Source organism: Entelurus aequoreus, linkage group LG09 (assembly GCF_033978785.1).
Source record: "Entelurus aequoreus isolate RoL-2023_Sb linkage group LG09, RoL_Eaeq_v1.1, whole genome shotgun sequence".
NCBI classification, from domain to species: domain Eukaryota; kingdom Metazoa; phylum Chordata; class Actinopteri; order Syngnathiformes; family Syngnathidae; genus Entelurus; species Entelurus aequoreus.
Window position 1 is genome coordinate 5,204,490 of NC_084739.1, and position 23,696 is coordinate 5,228,185.

The 23,696-nt window shown below is 38.6% G+C and overlaps 1 protein-coding gene across 3 annotated transcripts in view; it reads left to right on the top strand.

Annotated features, from left to right (window-relative positions):
• The window catches only part of LOC133657080 (kelch domain-containing protein 3-like), a 59,140-nt gene extending 38,382 nt beyond the window's left edge, over nucleotides 1-20,758 (top strand). For 2 of the 3 annotated variants that reach the window (XM_062058000.1, XM_062058001.1), the window contains 3 exons: nucleotides 11,345-11,418; nucleotides 13,593-13,671; nucleotides 19,774-20,758. In XM_062058000.1, coding sequence (XP_061913984.1) covers nucleotides 11,345-11,418; nucleotides 13,593-13,671; nucleotides 19,774-19,840 — 220 coding nt within the window. In that variant the 3' untranslated portion in view covers nucleotides 19,841-20,758. Of the gene's footprint in view, nucleotides 1-11,344; nucleotides 11,419-13,592; nucleotides 13,672-19,773 lie in introns of those variants that run through there. The other variant, XM_062058002.1, reaches the window with a different exon arrangement.
• Nucleotides 20,759-23,696: the final 2,938 nt, after the last annotated feature.

Sequence of the window (23,696 nt, forward strand, 5' to 3'; positions counted from 1 at the left end):
ATGTAAAGTGATTCCTACATGTCTGTGCACTTCATGTGTATATATAATGTACTTTCTTTAGTGTGGTTAGTTTTACAGCGACTACATTGTGAAGAATATCAACCAAACACATCAAATCTAACTCAAAGGACTGTTTATATATCCGGCAAACTAATTTGCAACATTCAGGGGGGGTGGAATAAAGTTTAGCCTGTGTTACCTTTTCCATAAGCAACAATTGGAACTGCATTGAACAAAAAGAGCGCAGTCTGCCAAGTCAATTTCCTTGTGTTAAACTTAGTTAGCCAATCTAGCTGATTGTGATTTTGATTCTGATAATATAAGACAAAATATGTAATATTATTAATGGTATTATTAATAACTAATAACAATAATATTTGTTTTTAAATATACATAAAACATTTTTTTTTAGCCTTTTTAAAGAAAATATATGCATCATTGCAAATCAAAATTATCATGACGTCATATATGTGATGATGTCATATTGACCACGCCACTAGCTATGCCCCCATCGCTACATATATTGTGGCCATCTCAGGTAAACCCTGTGATTATTACGTGTTGGAGCTATTTATTTATTTTGCGGTATTCAGTGTTTGGTTCAGTACAGTATTTATTGTTTATATTTAATTATTCTGAATTATTTAATTGTATTTAGTTAGAATTATATTTATTTATCAGTTTAATTGAAATATGTTCTTGTTATTTCATTTAAGCACTATAGAGAAATACTATATAAAGGCTGTCAATAGGACCAGAATGCACCTTGATGGGCAAATTGTTTTTACCGTAATGGGAGGGGCACGTTTTTGTTTGTTGCTTATTTTGGCTGAATAAGCCACCTTTTTGATTGAATTTAACTTTGTTTCGGACATTGTTTTCCCTATGTGAGTATACCACAATTCAGTGCAGCAATGGCCTTTTGATTTTATTTGGTGAACAGTTTAATTTGAATTTTTTTTATGATTTGACAAACGGCATATACTGTACATTAGGTTTTTAGGAGGTGCAATTTTTTCTTTTGTTCTGTGGGCCACTGAGCGATTTCATTTTTTTCTGAGTTCAGCTAAAGAAAATTGTTTTGCATCCACCAACTGTTCTATTCAATGCAGGGAAAATGTAAATCTACAGGCCAACATTCATCTTCAGTGTGAACATAACCCAAACGCCCCCAATAACACCAGAAAAATGCTAGAATTTAGGCTAGTGCCTCCTTTTAAAAGAGTATCTTGAGGGGTCTGAATACTCACTAAGTTGGCAACACTGATAGTTCCTGCTACAAAGTGTGTTAAAGGGAAACTTCGGTTTTTTTCAACCTGGGCCCTGTTTTCATAATTTTTTCTGTATATGTGAGTGCTGGATAAAACATTTTTTGAGGTCGCGCCAGTATTGAGCAGGGCAGGCAGCCTCCAGCCCAGCTAACGCTCGTACACAGGGCAACTGGCTCTCGTCAAAATTCGGCCTATAAACATGCATTTTTTTCACACTGACAGGCTCAGATAGTTACAATGAGTGTCCGACAACATACTAGAAAGGAGAAATTAACGTATGTCTCTACCTTTAGCTGGAGATCGCTGTTTGTTGTGAGCTGTGTCCAAATCTCACCACGCTACAAATCTCGTTCCGAAATCTCGCGATAACTCGCGACAAAACACCGGTGGAAAAACAGTTACCTGACTGAGGTGAAGAGAGATGACTGAAGTGATTTTCTGTTGGATTACCGAAGACTGTTATTTTAGTTTTATAGAAAAGTTTGTTTGTTTGTCTGTCATGGCTGAATTTTTGGTCAGGTAACTGTTTTTCCACCGGTGTTTTGTCGCGAGTTATCGCGAGATTTCGGAACGAGATTTGTAGCGTGGTGAGATTTGGACACAGCTCACAACAAACAGCGATCTCCAGCTAAAGGTAGAGACATACGTTAATTTCTCCTTTCTAGTATGTTGTCGGACACTCATTGTAACTATCTGAGCCTGTCAGTGTGAAAAAAATGCATGTTTATAGGCCGAATTTTGACGAGAGCCAGTTGCCCTGTGTACGAGCGTTAGCTGGGCTGGAGGCTGCCTGCCCTGCTCAATACTGGCGCGACCTCAAAAAATGTTTTATCCAGCACTCACATATACAGAAAAAATTATGAAAACAGGGCCCAGGTTGAAAAAAACCGAAGTTTCCCTTTAAGAAGCCGAGTTATGATGCGTACCGTTACCAACTGCACAGATGTAAACAAACTTGCTACAACTTAATGTGTTTATGACCGAGGGTGAACAGGTAGTACTAAATCTATTTGTGGCGGTCAACATGTGTGTATGTCAGGCTACACAAATAAATCAATGTACACAAAACGTTCTCACATAAAGCCTTTCAGGAGAAAAAATGTACCTTGGGGTTTTTTTTGCAGCTTTTAAAGGTAACATTCCTTACAATTGGTGTTCAAAATAGTTTGGCAGTATTTTGTTTCCAATGTCATGCACCTGGGGATAGGTTGATTGGCAACACTAAATTGGCCCTAGTGTGTGAATGTGAGTGTGAATGTTGTCTGTCTATCTGTGTTGGCCCTGTGATGAGGTGGCGACTTGTGTACCCTGCCTTCCGCCCGATTGTAGCTGAGATAGGCTCCAGCACCCCCCGCGACCCCAAAAGGGACAAGCGGTAGAAAATGGATGGATGTCACCTGAATTTCACAAGTCATAATTTCCTTTTAAGTGCAGGACTTGTGTTTGGAAAATTTGTTTGTAAGATACATTGAAATCCTTACAGTGAAGGTGCAGCCAAGCAGAGAAAGATCAAACACCACAACATTACATTACATTGGGACGGTATAGCTCGGTTGGTAGAGCGGCCGTGCCAGCAACTTGAGGGTTGCAGGTTCGATCCCCGCTTCCGCCATCCTAGTCACTGCCGTTGTGTCCTTGGGCAAGACACTTTACCCACCTGCTCCCAGTGCCACCCACACTGGTTTAAAAATGTAACTTAGATATTGGGTTTCACAATGTAAAGCGCTTTGAGTCACTTGAGAAAAAGCGCTATATAAATGTAATTCACTTCATTACCAACACCTTTGTCAAAGTGGTAAATGGTTGTTTTTGTTGTTGTTGTTGTTGTTTTCAAATCAGGGACTTTTTAATCAAGGCAACGTTCTGCATTGTTTGTAAATTGTACTGCATAGGTTTTTGTTTTAGCTTTAGAAGTTGAGATCATTGTTCAAGATTAATTCATGTCACTTTTAGCACATACTTATGCCCCACTTTGTATCTTAGCCCACTTCTATTTTGTATTAAGTCTGGCCCTAGCAAGTTTTTGTTTCCTGTTACTGTACAAATTAGTGTGATCCCTACAGTTCCAAAATAAGCTGACCACACAACTTCTATTGACTTACATTGCATGTTTTGTTATGTACATGAGCGCACTTAAGCACAGGAACTCCCATAAGTACGAGTACGTACGCACTAAGCTACACAAACACACACTAAGTTTCTTCTTGCTTCTTAATTTGTTGTCTTTGTCTCATTACTTACCTTAATGGTTTGCAATCCAGGTAATGCCTTAATTTGTAGTGTATCAACATTCACACCAATACAAAGGTCTCTGACCGATTTAATGTGTTTTACAATATGTGCAACTAATTCACCAAGTTGTTTAAAAGCAGCTATGACTGTGTTTGTTTTTACATGTCCTAACAACATGAGGGCAGTTAACAGGCCTAAAATGTTATTGGTATCTGTCTGTATGCAGCTAACAAATGCACGCACAGGCCACCATGAATTATTTGTTGGACACTTTGCTTGTGTTTTTTGTAGGTCTTCTAATTTAGTCGTTCTGCCCAAGGAAATTGTGTTCAAATTTATGGCTCACATTTTGTTTTCCGAGGTTGGTTGTCCTTTCAGACTGATGTAAAACAGAACCCCCTTGATATTTATCCCCAGTCCAAGATTTGTGTGGGCATAATTTATTACTTTAGTGAAGTACAATAAAACTCTTCAACTCCCGAATCCCCCTGTTTGCTAAGGGATTTGAGACCAGAAGTCTGTGCTTATACTCAATGCACTACAGGAGTGAAAACATAAACTGTAATTAATAAAAATAAATTGGCTGTTTCAGATAGAATATTATGAAATTAGTTCTTCAGATTTGCATGATAATGGCGTTTTGCCTCGTTTATGGGTGCTATGTGTTGTGTATTTCAAACATGGGGTGTACAATACTGCGCACATTAGGCTAAATGTGCAGTTGCTCTATGAGGAAACTGACTGGCTGGGCATTTATTGACAATCTGTTGAGCGCCACTTACGTAAGTATAAACAGGCCTGCTGGTTTTCAGAGAGGCGTGAAATTCTGCCCCTTCTTTGATTTATGACCTCAGGGAGCATTCTTTCTCACGGAGTGCTATTTGATATGCCCTAAGCACCTCTGCTACACTCATTTACTGGGACCTGCTCATTGCCCCACGAAGGACGACCCATGCATGACTAACTCCACCTGCACCGACCTTCACCTACACAAGCAATTAGCAGCGTACTTTGCAAAGTAAAACAACAAATATTCTAAACCTTGATGGGATTTAATGAACTGACTACAAGGTGTTAAACTTGTGTCACACTACAAGCACTGGGTGTGCTAAATCACAAATTATTTTGGGCTGGAAACAGGGCATCTTCTGAGGGGCTTAATTTACAGGAGCAAGGGCATGAAAGAGTGACATGTTGTAAGGAAACAGCTTGGAATCTTTGAGGGAAACTCCGGTGCTGGTCATTTGACTTTTTGGTCACAAATTTGTGTTATTCAAACAATAGGCCTTGAAAGTGTGACGTGGAAAGGCATTGCATTGTGGGTCTTGCTGGACTCTGACTTCCTTATTTATATGGTTGAATAGAAGATTCTGTGCTTAAGTTTTTTTTTTTTTTTTTTTAACAAGTTCAAAACATGGCGCGAACGTGCAACATCATTAACTGCCACAATCCGGGTCATGATCGTCTCAGGAAAAAAATAATTTGGTGAGATTTTTCTCATTTCCAGCCTGAAAGGAAAGCCAAAAGAAGTCGGGTTATGAAGCTAATAAAAAGACGGTGAATTGCCTGGTTAGCAGCCGTGAGACGACCAAACTTCACTTTTAGCGTCATCACCTGGTACATGTTGTGTTCATGGCATTTTCGGACTGGTGAGTTTGAATCACGGCATGTTTTATTGTGTTTTGCAAGTAGCATTTAGTAGGATGCCAGTGTTAGCCAAGCTAGCTATAGGCGACAAACAACTTACATATTGCAAAATCACGTGGCCTTTTGAGCCCTATAGAAATTAGAAGTCTTCTCATAGTAGCTATAACTACTTAAGTCTTTTACATTTTTAATCCCCTTTTTTTTCGTTTAAAAAACAAGATCTGAAACGTAATATTGTGTGCTATGTTGACTCTATTAAGAAGCCCTAGAATGCAAAACCAACTTTTCTTAACCCATTGGTACGTGCTGTTGTGTATTTGGGTTATGCATAAGTTATGTAAATTTAAAACCGAGCCGTTGACGCATTGCAGATATATTTCTATAACAATCTTGCCTTCCTTCATACTTCCGCTGAACAATCATTATGGGAATTTGCCCCATTTGTGACATTTTTTCCATCGGTGACACCAGTGGATTATCAATACATGTTAAAGTTTTGCCTGAAGAGCTGTGCACGTATCCGCCATTGTAGTCCGACGCTGTAGTCATTACGTTCCTTTTTTCTCTATCCTTTTGTTGTGGGGCAGACTGGCTCATCAATGCACATGCATCCTCCGCTGTTGCCATTTCTAATACAAAGTAGCGTAAAGATCAAACCTATTCTGTCAGTAGACTCGCTATGGAAGCGCTAAAAACTACAACAAATATGGCGGGCAGAAGAGGCTGTCGAAGTGGAGCCATGAAAATAGGACACAAAAACGGCGCATCCTGAAGAGACGGTCAGAAAGCAGCTTGAAAACGGTCTGTAAAACCTAATCATTGCCAAATTTTGATCAAAGAACCACCATCACATTTTATGTAGACCACAAGAAAGTGTTTAAAATGTAGAAAAAAATCATAATATGACCCCTTTTGTATGGTGTATTTTTCAACAGAGCTTTTGATTAAAGGGTAGTATAGTAGCAGCATATGCTGGATGTAGTTTCATGTGAACACTTTTGACACGATAGATTGTAGTTGTTGGACCACCATAATGCTTCCAGGTTGTTTAAGATTCTAGAGCTTGAGGGAGACCACATAGCAGGTAATCTCACTGGTAGCCAAAACATCCCAGCCCAAAGTCTCTTGTTTATTCCACCAAAATCTCACCATGATATTTAATCCGTGTGGAATTTTACTTGTGAATTCAAAACCGCAATTTGCTGAGCCAGAGATTTTCTTCAGTGTCCAGCGATCTTGTTAGCTGATCAGGAGGTCAAAAGTCTGGTGCCTCGATATCACCTATAATACCATTTAGCATCTTATCAACGGCTGCAAGGGCTGCTGTTATGATAGTCCAGCTGGCTAAAGTGTAGCTTATCACCATTGAACCTGATAGTTGAAATGTTAGACTAAACACTACATAGAATTGACTCTTTTGTTTATCGTTGAACCACTTTTTTTCTTGCAAGGTATTGTATTAACCAAGGACTTCTTGTGAAATCCTCAATAGAGTGTCAAAGCACAGCCATTTCATCAATTAACCAGACATTACAGCTGCACTTGCTGTTCATGACCTGCTTCTGAGACACTTGGCTCCACGTTAACCTGATTATCAGCACTTAAGATATGCACATATTGTCATTTGCCCTTTAGTGTCAAAGGGGAGGCCACAGACGTTTCCTTTTATTAATTGTCTGTCCACTTGTGTGTGCGTATGTGTGTTTCATATGTCCGAGATAAAACTTGTCAAACAGTGAAGGTGACCTGAGATGGATTTGGGGCATCTCGCACGTGCGGCAGAAGACCTTTGGGCAGCATAGCAACTCTGTGATTTACTCTTCAAAGCCATGACCATGATAGTATTTCATCTCCATCTTAACCTTCCTTAACCCACTAATGGCCTGTATACATTGTGGTGTCATAGAGGTGAGTGCTATACAGCAGCTCAAATAAACAACCTACATAGGTGACACGTTGTAATGTTGTTCAAGTAAATTAACCTGTAAAATAGGGAGTAGTTGATATACTACGCATCCTGTTTACAACACGGATATTTTTTAATAGACAATTCTTTGATTACTTTGAAGATAACATTTATTTAAGATAACATTTATAAATGGCAAGAAGGAGTGATTACCATGAAAAGAAAATGCTGTTACTGTTGTACATTATACTGTATTATCTTCTTTTAGTGTTCTCTGTCAGCTGGCCTTGACACCTATAATAATTATAGCTGACAAGTGTGGCAACACTTTTTCAAACTATAATATTCCATCTCAACTACCATCTTTATATTAACCAGCTGTGCTCAAGGCTCCAAATTTAAATTGATGTCTTCCTTCCTTGTTTGTATAGGCTACAGGTTTATGACTGTATACCCTGATAAAAGAACATTTTGTCCTGATAAGAGTGAATGAGTGAATAGCTGCATAAGAGGTACGGTATGCTCCTTAGCTCCATGACAAACGCAAAGTACATTTTGTTCTCAAAGGTTGAAATTTGAGATGCAAGTTTGATTAGCGTCTGGCATCTTAGTCTAATCTAAAGACAGGCATCTTTGGGAGCCAATGGTAGTTAGTGTCTCACTCTCATCATGGGGCTGTAGGTCTTAATCCACCTTCCAGCCACCACCCAGGAGGGGGTACAGATATGTTGGTAAGACTAGATGAGACAGCAGAGGCACAAAAATTGCCAAGAATCTATCAACCAGTGATAACAAATGTAAGAGTCAAATATGTTGTATGCCATCATAACATGATTAGAGTCTTTTTGGATGGGCACATTGAAGGAAAAGGCTTTTATTTTAACTTTGTCAGACAGCCACATTTTAAACATTGCAGAAATTCAGTTAATCATCCTAGAACCAGCAGCTAATCATTCCTTGTTCACCCCTGTATACTGTACGTCTGCGTCTTAGAATCAGGCTTGAAGTGGTCTTATTTCCCAGTGTTTATGTGCATTTAGACTGCCATAACTGGGCCCGAAATGAAGTTCCTGATTATTTTGGATGAGCCAAATTTTTCCCAATTTGGCACACAGTCTTTTTTTCAGTTGTACAGTAGGTAACACTGTATTTTTGACTTGACATGATAAGTGCAAAAGAGAAATAGATTATACAGTATTATCTGCTCACAGATGCTACCTGGTGGTTGTTTGAGCACACTGCAAATAGTCCTAGATAGTCTGAATTTTTAATGATTCAGTCACACCCAAGATGCTCACAGGAATGAGACAGAAATACAGTGTTGCCTACTATACATCTGATCCAAATGCAAAACACAATGGGCCACACAAACATTTTAGTTCAAGAACTATATTCACAACATTCCTGGACATTTACTGCAAAGAGGGCTTTTGTCCGTCTTAAGACAATGCACCCCCCACTGTTTAACTTTATTCTGTTGACTTTCCATTGCATAAAATATAATATATTTAGACTTTTCTGAAAAGCAAACAAAATATATTTGGTACATGTCTGGTCGTCCTGATAAGATGTTCAGCAGGAAGTTGTAGTGTGTAATAAGTTCCTGTGTATTAGCTGCTCCTAAAGGACCAAAGTTCAATAGGATGTAGCGTAAGGAACAGGATGCAGATTGTATCAGTTCAAGTATGAGGATATGGCCAATGAAATCACTGAAATCATACTAGCTGATAACTTCAATATTTTTATTTAAAAACCATCAAATAAATAAGTTATATATTTATCATATAACAATGTATTTATTTTGTAAAATCTTTATTTACTTTTAGAAATGCCTTTGTGTAATGTTCCCAGGCTCTGCGGTATTCCCTCGTTAATTTTAGGACAGTAGTTGAGTGTCTACTGTCTTGGAAGCCTTGTTCCAAAGATAATGATGTGGAGTAGCCAGTGCGAGTGCATTGCTTGAGAGGGCGGCAATTGGGTGATTAGACACCCTCATTTGAGTGTTGTTTGAAATAGCAACCACTGTTTTTTTAGTGGGGGAGCAGCATCACTCAGGCTTCTTACAGACTGGGAACCACCGTTGCTTCAGGGGGCGGGGACCACTTTCACACATTGTGATACTTTGCTGATCGAGTAACAAAGTGAACCATCAAACACCAGGATGCCACATAAAGTCAAACACTGTGACCTTCCCGCTTCCAACAACACCCCTTTTCCTTCCCCTGTTTCTATGATCCTTTTCTGTTTTACAAACACCAATAAAACATTAATGTGCTGCTGGACTTCACACCCAGGCTAATATTATCCATGAGTATGCGAGAAAGCTGTGTCGCAGCACTACAGTTGTCATTTCTCTTGCTGTTGCTCTTATCTCTACCTTTTCACGCATCATCATCCAAGGCTTAGACTCTCTCTTGAATGTGTGAGTTGTTGACAACTACAACACTGTTTTGCTCTATAAATAGTGGAGTACCTTTTAATTTATTCTGAACTGGTGACAGTCAGTTTGTGTTTGTGTTTGCGTCATTATGATGCAGCAAAGTAAAACAAAAGTTCCTGTTTTTCATGAGATTTCTCCCAAAAGAAACTGAGCCAATAATAACAGGAATGGTTGAAAAGAAAGTTAGATGTCAAAATGGCACTGATGATGAAAAGGTCCCTTTAATCTTGTTCTCTCCTTAACTACTTGATGTGGATTCTTCTAATAGAAGTCATACAACTTGCACACGTCTCTTGCCCATTTGTGTAAACTTTAGATTAAGACATGTAATACAGCTCTTGGTCCATAGCATGGTCAGTATTGTTCATGTTGTTTATGCTCAAGGCACACAGTTGCATGTATTATTTTAATCCAAGTTAATAATTCTTATGTCTGCTAAGTGAGGCAGGTTTGCTAAAAGTGTCACTCGAAAATGTTTTACCCAAAACTTTGCACTTTGTGGTATAGTAATTAAGTTATTTTATAGTAGATCTCCATAGTTTTTGTGAGTTGACAGATATCACTCTTCTTCAGTTTGTGAGTTGTCAAACCTTCTTGTAATACATGTCAATGCCACAAAACATGGTTTTACATTACATTGTTTCAAATGGTCCCTTTGTCTATTTTACTACACATGTTGGATTTTTTGTTTGCAATACCAACATCCCCATCACTCCATTATGCATATCATGAAATGTTACATGTTCTAGGTTGTGATGATCAATCGAGCTTTAGAATTTGAATCCCCCCTGATATAGATTCTGCAGATATACTGTATGAAGGGTGAGAATAAGAGATAAGGGTCAACACTTGTGGTGAAGGGACTTGGGTGGTTGAGAGTATTCGGTTGAAGGCTCCCTATAAGCCTGGGTGAATCGCCTCCTGGGGGGCCAGGGGGCGTAATGACTTCCACAGCTGACCCTCTGGGACGACTGTGCTCGTGCTCTGCACCTCTCCCGGCTGCTTTAAGCCCCATCCGTGTTTGTTTAGGAAAGATTAGCAACGTAAACCCCTTACAACATCCTGAACACGCAGCGAAAGGAAGACTCGATGGAGGAGACAACCGTAAAGAGAAATACAGATTGATGAGCAGGAGTATGTGAAAATCCTGAAATAAATTAATCAACTCCCCAAGTAGGGATGTACCAATCCCACTTAGGTGTCCCAATGTAGGCCTGAGCGTTTCCAGTTTTTAATTATGTAGTGGAAGGAGTATTGATTAATACTACTATTATCATCATTACAATCCATTTATGTTTTATTACTTCCTTAATTACCTTTGCCTATTATTTAATAACATGTTTTCTTCTACTGTCCTAATGTCATTTTACTGTTAATTTCCATTACTTTCATTGGAAGCTGCTGAGGTTGGATGAATCAGTTTTTATATACATAAAGAAAATGTGAAGACATTTTGACTGTGGTACACCTTGTGTGTTGCAGGTGTGTGTATGTGTGAGCGTGTAGTACTGTGGCAGGAAACAGATGTTCATTGATATAAAACGGCAACACATGTCTGGGAGGCTATCTGCATAGACCAGGCGGCCTTACTGCAGTGCTCTATTTCCTGTCGGCTTAAATCAAGCTGGTCAGGATAAGAAGAGCCAAACGACCTGCTCACTTTTCATGTTTTTTTTATCATCTATGATTTTCTAGACCTCAGTAAAAATGAAATATGGTAATAAATTGTATGACAATGTGAATATTTCAGTTACTTAAAAAACACTTTGTTTCATTCTCATAAAGACAGGAAGTGGTATTTTATTTGACGCAGATCACTATAAATTATTGTCTTTGTTCTTCTTTCAGTCCCTGTCCTGAGCAAGGAATGGGTGATGAATTTAACCTCATGGATCATTCAGACCTTTACATCTTAGATTTCAGTGAGTATTTCTGTCATTCCTGATAGCTTTTAGGTAACGGTTGACATGGAAAATACTTCTTGGGACCTTGTGTGATTATAAATAAAGGAGATGTCAAACATTTTACATTGGTCCTTAGACTAACTCCCATTCCTCATCTTTGTGCCTGGCCTTCACCCTACCTTTGTGACATCATATGGCACACTTCCATCTCTTCGACAGCCAAACTTAGTGTCTGCATGACGTGTGCTCAAAGTTCTTGTGTGGATGGTCTTACAGAGTGAGCTTAGAGGACTCTCAGTACCAAGTGGAATCCTGCATGTCATGCACTGTTACATGCCATTCACGTGAGATTTTACTCCTGAACATATGGTGCAAGGGACATGACATTGGCTGACAATTTTGTAGTAATGCTCTTTTTGCAATAACAATGAAGCTATATATCTGATGCCGAGGAGCTGTGTAATTACAATAAGCCCAAGGCTGTGTGATAAGCTAATGTATAATGTACCAAGACTACTTCCAGTACAGATACTCATAAATCATTCTGTCCCATAGTTTTTTCTTAAAACTACTACCTGTATTTCATATACATTTACAAATAACTGACAATAACATTTAGATAACAAATAAGTTGCCAACGTAGAAATGCATCGCTCATTGATTTGTCTGAATGTCCCTTTTGTAATTTTTGTAGTAAAAAAAGATTGACATTTTTTTACAATAATTTCCTTAATATTTCATTTTGTCATTCTTTTACTGTATATGCCTTCAGGAGTAGCTTTTTTGTGAAACTTTGCTTTCAGTAAGACAATCTATTCACCCCAAGGTTCAGTAAAAGCTACACAAAGCAACTACTGTATGTCTGAGTTCTCTCTCTTAGAAGAAGAAAAAGGCGTGTGATGGACATTGCTGCTGATAAAGCTGATACTTCTCTCTATGTTCAAAGTAATTAATATTCTGTGCAAGGATGAGATATGAGTTTAAAGAGCATTATCACATATATTGAAATGTACCACTTATTGTCATAACCTTGACAATGTATTTACTACAACGAGCTTGACTCTAACAGATCTTTTCCAATAAATTGTGTGCCTGCTTAGTAATAGCTAAAATACCAGCAAGTAAAAAGAGGACCTGCAACCCCAATTTTGGAAAAGCCTGATCTAGAGCTGTCAAGTGAACTAAAAAAAATATATATTACTTGTCCAAAAATGTGGTGCAATTTGCCAGTTAACTTGTTCAGGTTATTTCAACGTTTAATCTGCTCTTTCTGTTTTCAAACGTTACAATCACCTTGTAGTAAACCCTATGTATTTACAGTCATAGAGACCTGGATAGATAAGAAACAGCATTATCAATCAATCAATGTTTATTTATATAGCCCTAAATCACAAGTGTCTCAAAGGGCTGCACAAGCCACAACGACATCCGCGGTACAGAGCCCACATAAGGGCAAGGAAAAACTCACTACCCCAATGGGACGTCGATGTGAATGACTATAAGAAACCTTGGAGAAGACCGCATATGTGGGTGAAAACGCTCTATAGCCCGCAGACTTTTTTTGGGCTCTGGGAATCACTAATAAACCGGAGTTCTTTGAACGCAGATTTCTTGCCGGGACATATGGTACAATACAATCGGCAAGATAGGATGGAGCTAGACCGTGTAGTATTTTATATGTAAGTAGTAAAACCTTAAACTCACATCTTAAGTGCACAGGAAGCCAGTGCAGGTGAGCCAGTATAGGCGTAATATGATCAAACTTTTTGGTCTTGTCAAAAGTCTAGCAGCCGCATTTTGTACCAACTGTAATCTTTTAATGCTAGACATAGGGAGACCCGAAAATAATACGTTACAGTAATCGAGACGAGACGTAACGAACGCATGAATAATGATCTCAGCGTCGCTAGTGGACAAAATGGAACGAATTTTAGCTATATTACGGAGATGAAAGAAGGCCGTTTTAGTAACACTCTTAATGTGTGACTCAAACGAGAGAGTTGGGTCGAAGATAATACCCAGATTCTTTAGAGTCGCCTTGTGTAATTGTTTGGTTGTCAAATGTTAAGGTGGTATTATCCCACATCTAACCACATTTATGTAGTGATTTGTGTACGAGAAATGTTTAACTTTCTTAGAAAAAAGCTTCACTTTTGTCATCATCCTAAGACTCATCCCCCTTTCTTTTCCAGGTCCAAATTTGAAGACATTATGCAAAATAGCTGTAATTCAATACAGTCTGGAGCAGTCGGGCCTTCCACATGATATCAGGTCCAACAAACATTTCTGCTATTTCCACACTGAATTGAGATATTTAGTTCTTTGTGTCTGTGGTCACTTTTACCACCATTTTACGGTTTTTGACTTTTTTTTTATTTTTTAGAAATAACGCTCTTTATCATTAATTTTTTTCATTAATTTATTGTTGTTTTTCCTGCCACAGTCTTTGCCTGAAGTTGAGTTGAGTTTCAAAATCCATTGATTTGAACAGGTTAGTTAATAATAACAAGTTAATAATGAATTGCAGGGTTTCCCCAGTATTGCCAGATATACTAATGATGGGGGCGTGGCTAGGGGCATGGTCAATATGACATCATCATATGTATGACACGATCATTTTAATTTGCAATGATACATATATTTTCTTTAAAAAAAGCTTAACAAATGTTTTATGTATATTTAAAACAAATATTAGTTTTATTAGTTATTAATACCATTATTGCTTATATAATCAGAGTCACAATCAGCTTTAACACAAGGAATTTGACTTGGTAGACTGTGCTCTCTTTGTTCAATGCAGTTTCAATTGTTGCTGCTTATTGTAAAAGGTAACACAGGCTACACTTTATTCTGCCCTCCCTGAATGTTGCAATTTAGTTTGCCAAATATGTAAACAGTCCTTCAAATTAGATTTGAAAAAAATAACTTAAGGTGTTTTGTTGATATTCTTCACAATGAAGTCACTGTAAAACTAACCATACACAAAAAAGTAAATTATATATATACACATGAAGTGAAAACATGTAGGAAGCACATTAGATTAATAATATAATTTGGAATAAACTGAAAAAGGTAATACAGTTGTGCAGGATTAAGGTTGAGCTCTAATGCCGCTGGCATAATGCTAACGTACAATGGATTAGCTCATAGACATTTAGCTAACTTCAATTAGCATGGTCCATCGCAGGGCACAGATTCATTAACATTAGTATGTATGGACAATTTGCAGTCTCCAATGTAGGTAACATACATATGTTTGAAATGTGCAAGTAAGCTGGAGTACCCGGGGGATAACCCACAAACGCACAGGGACATATGCACACTCCACACAGCAATGTTCAAACGGAGGTTCGAAGACGCACAAGGCGTGAAGTTAGACGTTATTGTCGGTAGTAATGTCAAAAGATTTAGGGTACTGGCTTGAACAAAAAAAATATTAATTAGCTTAAAATACTTATTCAACTCTCTTTCCTTACTTTTGCCGGGTGTCAACTCCATTTGGGTGCGCGACAAGCTGATGCGCTTCTGACAGGCAATTTAGATGCACGTTTTTGTTTTGTTTTTTAAAAATAAAGCAATGAGGAAAATTTTTATGATATTTGAGCTGTTTTTCAAACTTACTATAGCCAATATAACATAAATAATTGACTATATAGGGTATATCCATTCATAAAATCTCACATTCAAACATTCACATCTCTCAAGTATGTTTTAATGTAAAAAAAAAAAAGTGTTTTCACGTAAAAAGAAAAACCTATTTTGACATTGTGGCGGCATTATTTCTTGCCGTGGCGTTGCGCCACGATCGTTTACATGTAGGGGAAACCCCGCATTGCAGTTAAAAGCTACGGATACTAATACAGACGTTCATTTCTTTTCTATCAAGCGTGCATCTAAATGGGACCATTATTTGTAAATCAACAAGGATTAAATGCATGATAGATTTGCATCCAAAGTTTCATTCTCTAAGCTGATTATTTGCTATTTTACTTGATATTGACACATCTTTGCTGACAATTATAACATGCCAAGTTATGCCAATGACATATATATATATATATATATATATATATATATATATATATATATATATATATATATATATATATATATATATATATATATATATAGCCAACAACATGCCAATACTACAATTTATATTACATTGTGTGACTAGTTATTGGTAATTACAAACTACAAATCATGAAAATCGTGTAATTGAATAATTAAAGTCTTGTAGCAGCAGTGTGTTACTAAATATTATTAATGAGCATTGTGCTACTTGTTAAAGTCAAGTGATCAAGTCAACGTTGCAGGTTTACATTCACTCTAAAAGCATTAACATAATAAAAAGCGGTTATTAAACCACACTCGATGCAAAACTTTTTTGCTTCCATCTTTCATGAGTCTAATTCAAAGATCATTTTTCTTTAACCTAAATTACCCATTTTTTCTCTAATGTTGTTGACCAAACTATCAAAATCGGTGCTGGTGAGCACTTCTTCTTTTCGGAGATAATTCATCTACCTCACAGATGTGGCATGTGAAGCTCAATATTGCACAGGTGTGCTTTAGGGCTGGTGTCTAATAAAGGCTATTCCAAAACGTGCAGTTTTAACACAAAGAACAGAGCCACAGATGTCACAAGTGTTGGGGAAGCTCATTGCTTTACCTACTATAAGCCGTCTCCAAATGCGTTTGAGGCCTCACAACAGCTGAGCATGTGTGCCCACACAAGCCCATGACCTCCAAATCCAGCACCTTCACCGCTAAGATTATCTGATACCAGCCACCTGGACAACTGGTGCGCTAAACGGTTTGCATACAGTGCATGCGGAAAGTATTCACAGCGCTTCACTTTTTCCACCTTTTGTTATGTTACAGCCTTTATTCAAAAATAAAATAAATTAATTTCTGTTCTTAAACTTTTACAGGCAATACCCATAATGACAATGTGCAAAGTGTTTAAAAACAATTGCAAATGTATTAAAAAAAAAAAAAAAAGTATTTGCAGCATTTGTTCCATAGTTTGTTGATGCACCTTTGGCAGCAATTACAGCCTCAAGTGGCCTAGTGGTTAGAGTGTCCGCCCTGAGATCGGTAGGTTGGAGTTCAAATCCCAGCCGAGTCATACCAAAGACTATAAAAATGGGACCCATTACCTCCCTGCTTGGCACCCAGCATCAAGGGTTGGAATTGGGGGTTAAATCACCAAAATGATTCCCGGGCGCGGCGCCACTGCTGCCCACTGCTCCCCAAGGAGATGGGTCAAATGCAGAGGACAAATTTCACCACACCTAGTGTGTGTGTGACAATCATTAGTGCTTTAACGTTAACTTTAACTTTAAGTCTTTTTGAATACAATACCACAAGCTTGGCACACCTATCTTTAGGCAGTTTAGCCCATTCCTCTTTGCAGCACCTCTCAAGCTCCATCAAATTGGATGGAAAGCCTTGGTGTGTCTCTGTACATTGCTGCATTCATCTTAGTCTAGTCAGAGAGGTGACCAAGAACCCGATGGTCACTCTGTCAGAGCTGCAGCATTCCTCTGCGCAGAGAGGAGAACCTTTCAGAAGGACAGCCATCTCTGCAGCAATCCACCGATCAGGCCTGAATGGTATATTGGCCACACGGAAGACATTTCTTAGTAAAAGGTTTGAAAAAAGTGCACCTGAAAGACTCTCAGACCATTAAGAAACAAAGTCCTGATCTGATGAGACAAAGATTGAACTTTTAGCTTGAATGCCAAACATCATGTTTGGGGTACACCAGGCACCGCTCATCACCAGGCCAATACCATCCCTATAGTGAAGCATGGTGGTGGCAGCATCATGCTGTGGGGTTGTTTTTCAGCAGCATGAACTGGGAGACTAGTTAGGTCAGAGGGAAAGATAAATGTAGCAATATACAGTGCCATCCTGGATTAAACCAACACTTCTCATCTAACTTGATGGAGCTGCAAAGAGGAATGGGCGAAACTGCCCTAAAATAGCTGCACCAAGTTAGTGACAATGTATTCAGAAATACTGTAGTTGCTGCCATAGGTGCATCAACAAAGTATTGAGCAAAGGCTGTACATACTTGCTATGTACATGTGATTTTTTTAAAGTCTTTTATTTTTAATACATTTGCAAAAAAAATTAAAACACATTTTCCCATTGTTCTTATGCGGTATTGTGTGCAGACTTTTGAAGACAAAAATGAATGTATTCCATTTTGGAATTAGGCTGTAACAAAATGTGAAAAAAGGGAAGCGCTGTGAATACTTTCCGAATGCACTGTAACCAAATAATCTCTGCACAAACAGTTGGAAACCGTCTCGGAGAAGTTCAATTGCATGCTCGCCGTCCTCATCTGGGTCTAAAACGGAGTGCAGTTTGTTGTTGTAACCACATTTATTGGGCATATGCTTGCATTCAATGTTGTTTTGAAAACATTTTAAACACACAGAGATACCAAGATCAGGAATACCATTGTAAAGCCATTTATCCACAACCATCACCTTTACAGCATGATTATGATTGCTGGGTTCTTTGGACTAGATCCCAGTCATTTTGTATGGCCATCATACTGAACTGACTTGTCACCCTTTGAACATGTTTGCCAAGCTCTGGACCGGCTTATACAACAGTGGGTTCCAGTCAATGGCTCCAGTACATTAGAACTGTACATTCTCAGGCTAGCCTTATGCACGCCTGTGCAATAATAATGCTCTCTAATCAGCATATTCATATGCCATAACTGGTAAGTGGATAGATTATCTTGGCAAAAGAGAAGTGCTCACTAACAAAGTTTTAGACAGATATGTCAAAAAATATTTGAGAGAAATAGCACTTCTACGTACATGGACAAAGTTAAATGTGTTTGAGTTCAGCTCATTAAAAATGGGGCAAAAGTGTTATTTTTATATTTTTGTTAATGTATATATTTTAGGAACACTAGATTAGATTAAAATAAAATAAACTGTTATAATTTGTATTTATACAGTGTGTAACTTGACACTTGATTAACTTCTCATATCTGTTGCGTCATCATTGCCACCTTGCACGAGCTCCACTTTAAGGTGGTGTAGAGTTGTTCTGTAAGCTGTCAAGGCTTGTCTTCTCTGTGAGGTCACTAGAGTCTGGTTAACTCCCTTTGCCCCTCAATGGCATCCTCTGCCCTGGTGCCAATCTCCCCTCTTCAACACACACGCGCACTCCAAAAAAACGAACAAAGCAATTGAGAGGGAGTGAGTGTTGAAACCAGAGCCAGTGATAACAATCTGGTGCTCAACCTCTGACCTGTCATCAGGTCAGCACTAGACTCTGTTGTCAGCCCCTGCTCCTGGTTCTCATGTTACATCACAGCCTTCCCTCATCTTCAAACTAATTTCACATGATTACTTAATCGAAGGCCGATACACTCACACAGATTGAATATTTTCGGAATGTCTCAACTAGTAGGGCTTTGAATCTTTGGGCACCACACGATTCGATTCGATTTTGGGGGGGTAACGATTCAATTCAGAATCCATTCTCGTTTCAAAATGATTCTCGGTTCAAAATCAATACTTTTTAATAACATTGGGTGCCAGTTCTAAGATTAACTACATTCATCCATCCATCCATCCATTTTCTACCGCTTGTCCCTTTCGTGGTTGTGGGGGGTGCTGGAGCCTATCTCAGCTGCATTCGTTCGGAAGGCGGGGTACACACAACACATATAGACAGACACAATTCACACTCACATTCACACACTCGGGTCAATTCAGTTTTGCACAATCAACCTATCCCCAGGTGCATGTCTTTGGAGGTGGGAGGAAGCCGGAATAACCGGAGGGAAACCGCGCGGTCACGGGGAGAACATGCAAACTCCCAGGACCTTCTTATTGTGAGGCACATGCACTAACCCCTGTACCACCGTGCTGCCCTCCACAAAAAAGATAAACAGCCGTGAAAAAATTATATATTACTTCAAAGAAAACTGCTTTTGTTTAATAAAATTCTACCCTAAAACTTTAAATAAAGTCAAATACAAATAAGACAACAAGAGAAGTGTCACACATTTCTCTTTTGTAAAATAAATCTGTACAGCAGATATGGTCATCTATATCAATGATATGATTTGCCTCAGTGGCTGGACAAGACAGATTATAACTTTAAACAAAAAAATAATAAACATTTTAAATCGATTTTTATTTTATTTTATCGATTTAGAATTGTTACAAATAGGAATTGCGTTTCATTCGAAAATCTTTTTTTTTTTGACAGCCCTATCAATTAAAATGTAATAAATCAGATTTCATTGAGTTGGCCTTAATTGAATGTAATGTTTATTCACTAACTAAATAATTTGACCAGGATTTAGCCTTTTTTCTTCTTTCTCTTTAGGTGGGAACTGTCTGCCATGACCACCAACAGCAACATCAGCAGGCCCATTTTCTCCTCACATGGCTGATGTGGCTGGATATCAAAAAGGAGCAGAATTTATATCTCTGATCCATTGCTGATGGCGGGACTGCTTTTGCCACAGATGGATCTATGGTGGATTTAGTCTATTTATCAAAATGTCCTGCATAGGACTTATTTTTGGACTGGATGGGCTTTCTCGCATTCAGGAGGTCTCACAGGAGGAAAAAATGGCTGACACCTGATCACCTTTTATCTTCTTTTTTTGTCTTCAGAGATCCAATCAGCCTATGATAATCACAGACTTTGAATCCTAAGCACAGGAAGGACTGAAGGAGAAGAAAAACGAGAGGGAAATTACCATGAGAGCTATCGCTGGGAGACAAATCGTAACACAAAATCTACATCAAGAGACTTAAAGGGACATGACTATGTACAATTACATAGATTTCATGTCAATTTGCAGCTAATGGGTCAATAGACTAACTTTTTTTGGTGTTCAGGGAGATTGTTTAATTGGGTACTGTGCTGGTGAACTTGTTTGATCATCTTTCAATGCTTTGCTACACTTCATCTCCACATGGCAACCCCACTGCCTGACTTTTGGTGATTCAACACTCATTTACAAGCAGCCCAGTCTTGTGTTTTTTTTCAACCCATCTACCTCTCCCAATAGCATGCCGCACTTGTCAATATATTCCCAGAACAAAGGAATTATCATTGCGGTCACACACCTGCCATAACTTTTCCCCTACCAAATATACAAATGAGTCATGCAAATGTCAAGCATATGTTTACACACAATCCCAGCTCTGCAAGTTTCGTGCTACCTGTTTTGGAGAGTGGCACCACTAACATGCGTCACATGGCTCTTTTTCTTTGAAGTTTGTTCTATACTGTGCAATTGTGTCCATCACAAGAGTTACGGGAGAAAAATAGGCCAAATACAGTGATAATGCAAGCGCAACTATGGCAACAAAATCAATGTGGGACTCAGAGATGTATTGCTGTCATGTCTGCTGGCTAAAGCTCACACTGTTCCTGTCAATTTGCATTAATAACCTGACTCACCGCCAGCAATTTGCAACACTGGCATCCCAAACTGTTAACACTATTCCTTAGAGTACTTTATTTTCTGTACAACACACAAAAACACCACTAATTGTAAGTCTTGTTTGTTGAAGACATTTCACCCTTTGTCCAGAAGGCTGGTCAGTTCTGAACCTAAGGAATGGAGTTTTCTTATTTATATCTCTGGTGGGTGTGTTCCCTAGGGCTGGTCACAATAGGGTTGCTGATGTTTTCTGACATGGCTAGAGAACAACTGTGTTGCATACCAATAGGTCATTCGACTGCCTGCTGGCGTAACAACTCATTAGTGAACACCAGGAACATTAACAGCCCTTAAGTTTAAAACTAAATAAACTTTTTAGACAAAAGGCGAAACTTCTTCAACATACAGGAAGACTCCACTTGCCTCGATTCAACTTTTGCAGATATCCATTAGCTGGATGACAGAGAACATACACAGACACATTATTCGTAGTAGCCACAACTCAATGTTCAATCAAGTAGTGCAGAGCTGCTCTGCCGACTTTTGTGGGAGACTTCCAATAAATGCCCTTGTGTCCAGACACCCTGAGTGAAGCTAAAAATCTCCTGGATTGTGGTGTTTTTGTGTGGATATAAAATATTGTACCGTCTGCCTGGATGTTGATGGATGTCAAGGCATTAAAGCCCAAACATACTCAAATGCAATGTACACGGAACGTTGTCCGCAGAGGTCCACGCATAATCAAAACAGACGTCCGCCAGACCTATGCTGTGTGCAAAGTGCAAATTTTATGACTATGCTGTGCGTAGTCCTGTCACACATAGCATTGCCTGGAGTTTATTATTTTTTTACAACACACTTTATGTGTGACACCGATCAGGCAACTATATGAATGAAATGTTTACACGACTCACTGAGACAATTTCCGACAGTCGATGTGCCTAGTGAGTGGTTTCTGGTTTCAACACTTACTCCCTCTCCTTCTTCCTTTGCTTTGCCTCCATCGTTTGCGCAGCCTGTAGACATTCATGGCCTCACAGACAGTTGGAAATGAAATAACTCTTACGTCTTACCACCACCCATATCAGTCCAAATGCTACACATAGATGTCAAGTCTGCTGCTTTTCTTGAAAAACTACCATTTTTTCTTTTTTTAAAAGAAGTTTCCTGTAAACCTTTCAACTTTCGTAAAAATGTAAAAATCCAATCTGATACTGCAGGTGACTATGGTTACAGAATCCTTGCTTGAGCTACAGCAGTTTGTGCACAGCAGTAGTGGTAGTGGACGGGGACGGTTGGAGATCTCTCCCATACACCAATTGTTGACTTTTAGTAAATCTACACATTTGCACTGTGCAATTAGGCTTGCATTCCTCTAAACGTATATATATATTGTACAACAGGTATTAGACAATCCAAGCAGTGTCAAGCCCCTTTCCTCATGACCTGCTTTTCGAGAAACCAGGAAAGTGTGCATGTACATACTTAGACATGATACCAATGTATAAGGGCTCTCGTTTAGATTTCTCACTGCAAAAAGAAAATCCCACTTTTGCATCCATCCATGTTCAATTTACAGCTAAAGGTTGCGTGCTAATATTCTAGTATCCTTGATGGCCTCAGCCAAAGTCTGTTCTGCTGAAGTTTCTTAAGCGTTAAATAATATTAAGAAAATGAACTATTTTACGAACTGCCAACCCAGACTGGCATAGATAAAGTGCATTTGTGGTTGGATTGTTGTCCATTAGGTTCATATTTACAGCATCAGGATCATTATGTGTTCTTAGAACCTGAGGAAACATACCAACTTCTCGCTAAGTGATGTGGTCATTGTAGTGTTAATCGTTTTTCGTGTCATGGAAGGTTCAAACTGAGTTATGGAAGATTTGAAGAATAGGTTTTGATTACACAGACATTATGATCAATACATTGTAGAGCTTGGCAGTTTCTTTCTTGGAAAAAGTCATTGTAACACAACTAAGTTAATAAGGTGGAGAGAATTAGTCTCTGTGTTGCCTTTCTTTCAGCATTGGAACCACACACTTCAGTTGTTTCTGATGCAGTACTGATGTCCAATCTTTGTGACCATACTCAAGTTGGTAGCACAGTGCTTTTCTGTCTGAGTTTCTGGGATCAACTATGCTTTACTCTCACATGTGAAGGACAGTTTTCCTATAGTAATAGTTTGCATGTCTTTAATTTATTTGGCTGACTGACAAATTATTTTGACTGAACTGGCTTGCACCGTAACTGTTAACCAATGAGTGTATGTCCATGTTGTTAGACACCAAAATGTTACATATTTTTTTTAATTTAAATTTTTAAAAAAAACAATTTTTTAAATTTCTTGCGCGGCCCGGTACCAATCGGTCCGCGGACCGGTACCGGGCCGCGGACCGGTGGTTGGGGACCACTGATCTACAGAACTGGAGCCCATTTCCCCTCGTAGACAGTGTGGCTGAAGGCATGTAAAACTATTATTTTGATTACTTCATTGCATATTTTGGTCTCCTTGGTCCATGATTACTTTAAAACTGATATGATTAATGTTATGAGAGAAAAAAATATTTAAAATAATCACCATTTCTAGACTTCCCTGCTCGTTTTATGTCCTCTTCCAAAGATACCATAGCCTGTGTTTATTAATGCTCTTTTGGCATTTTCTCAAGCATCTTGAGAAAAACAACAGTAAAGGAGGGTTAGGGTTAGAATAAGCGCACCTTTTTCTCTCATTTTTGAGCGCCGGTTCTGCTCCTCTTTCTCCATTATTCTGCAGGTTCTAACTAAGTTTTTCTCCCATTGAGTGTGCTCCTGATTCTCGGGATCACATTTGAGTTGAGTCTTTAAAGCC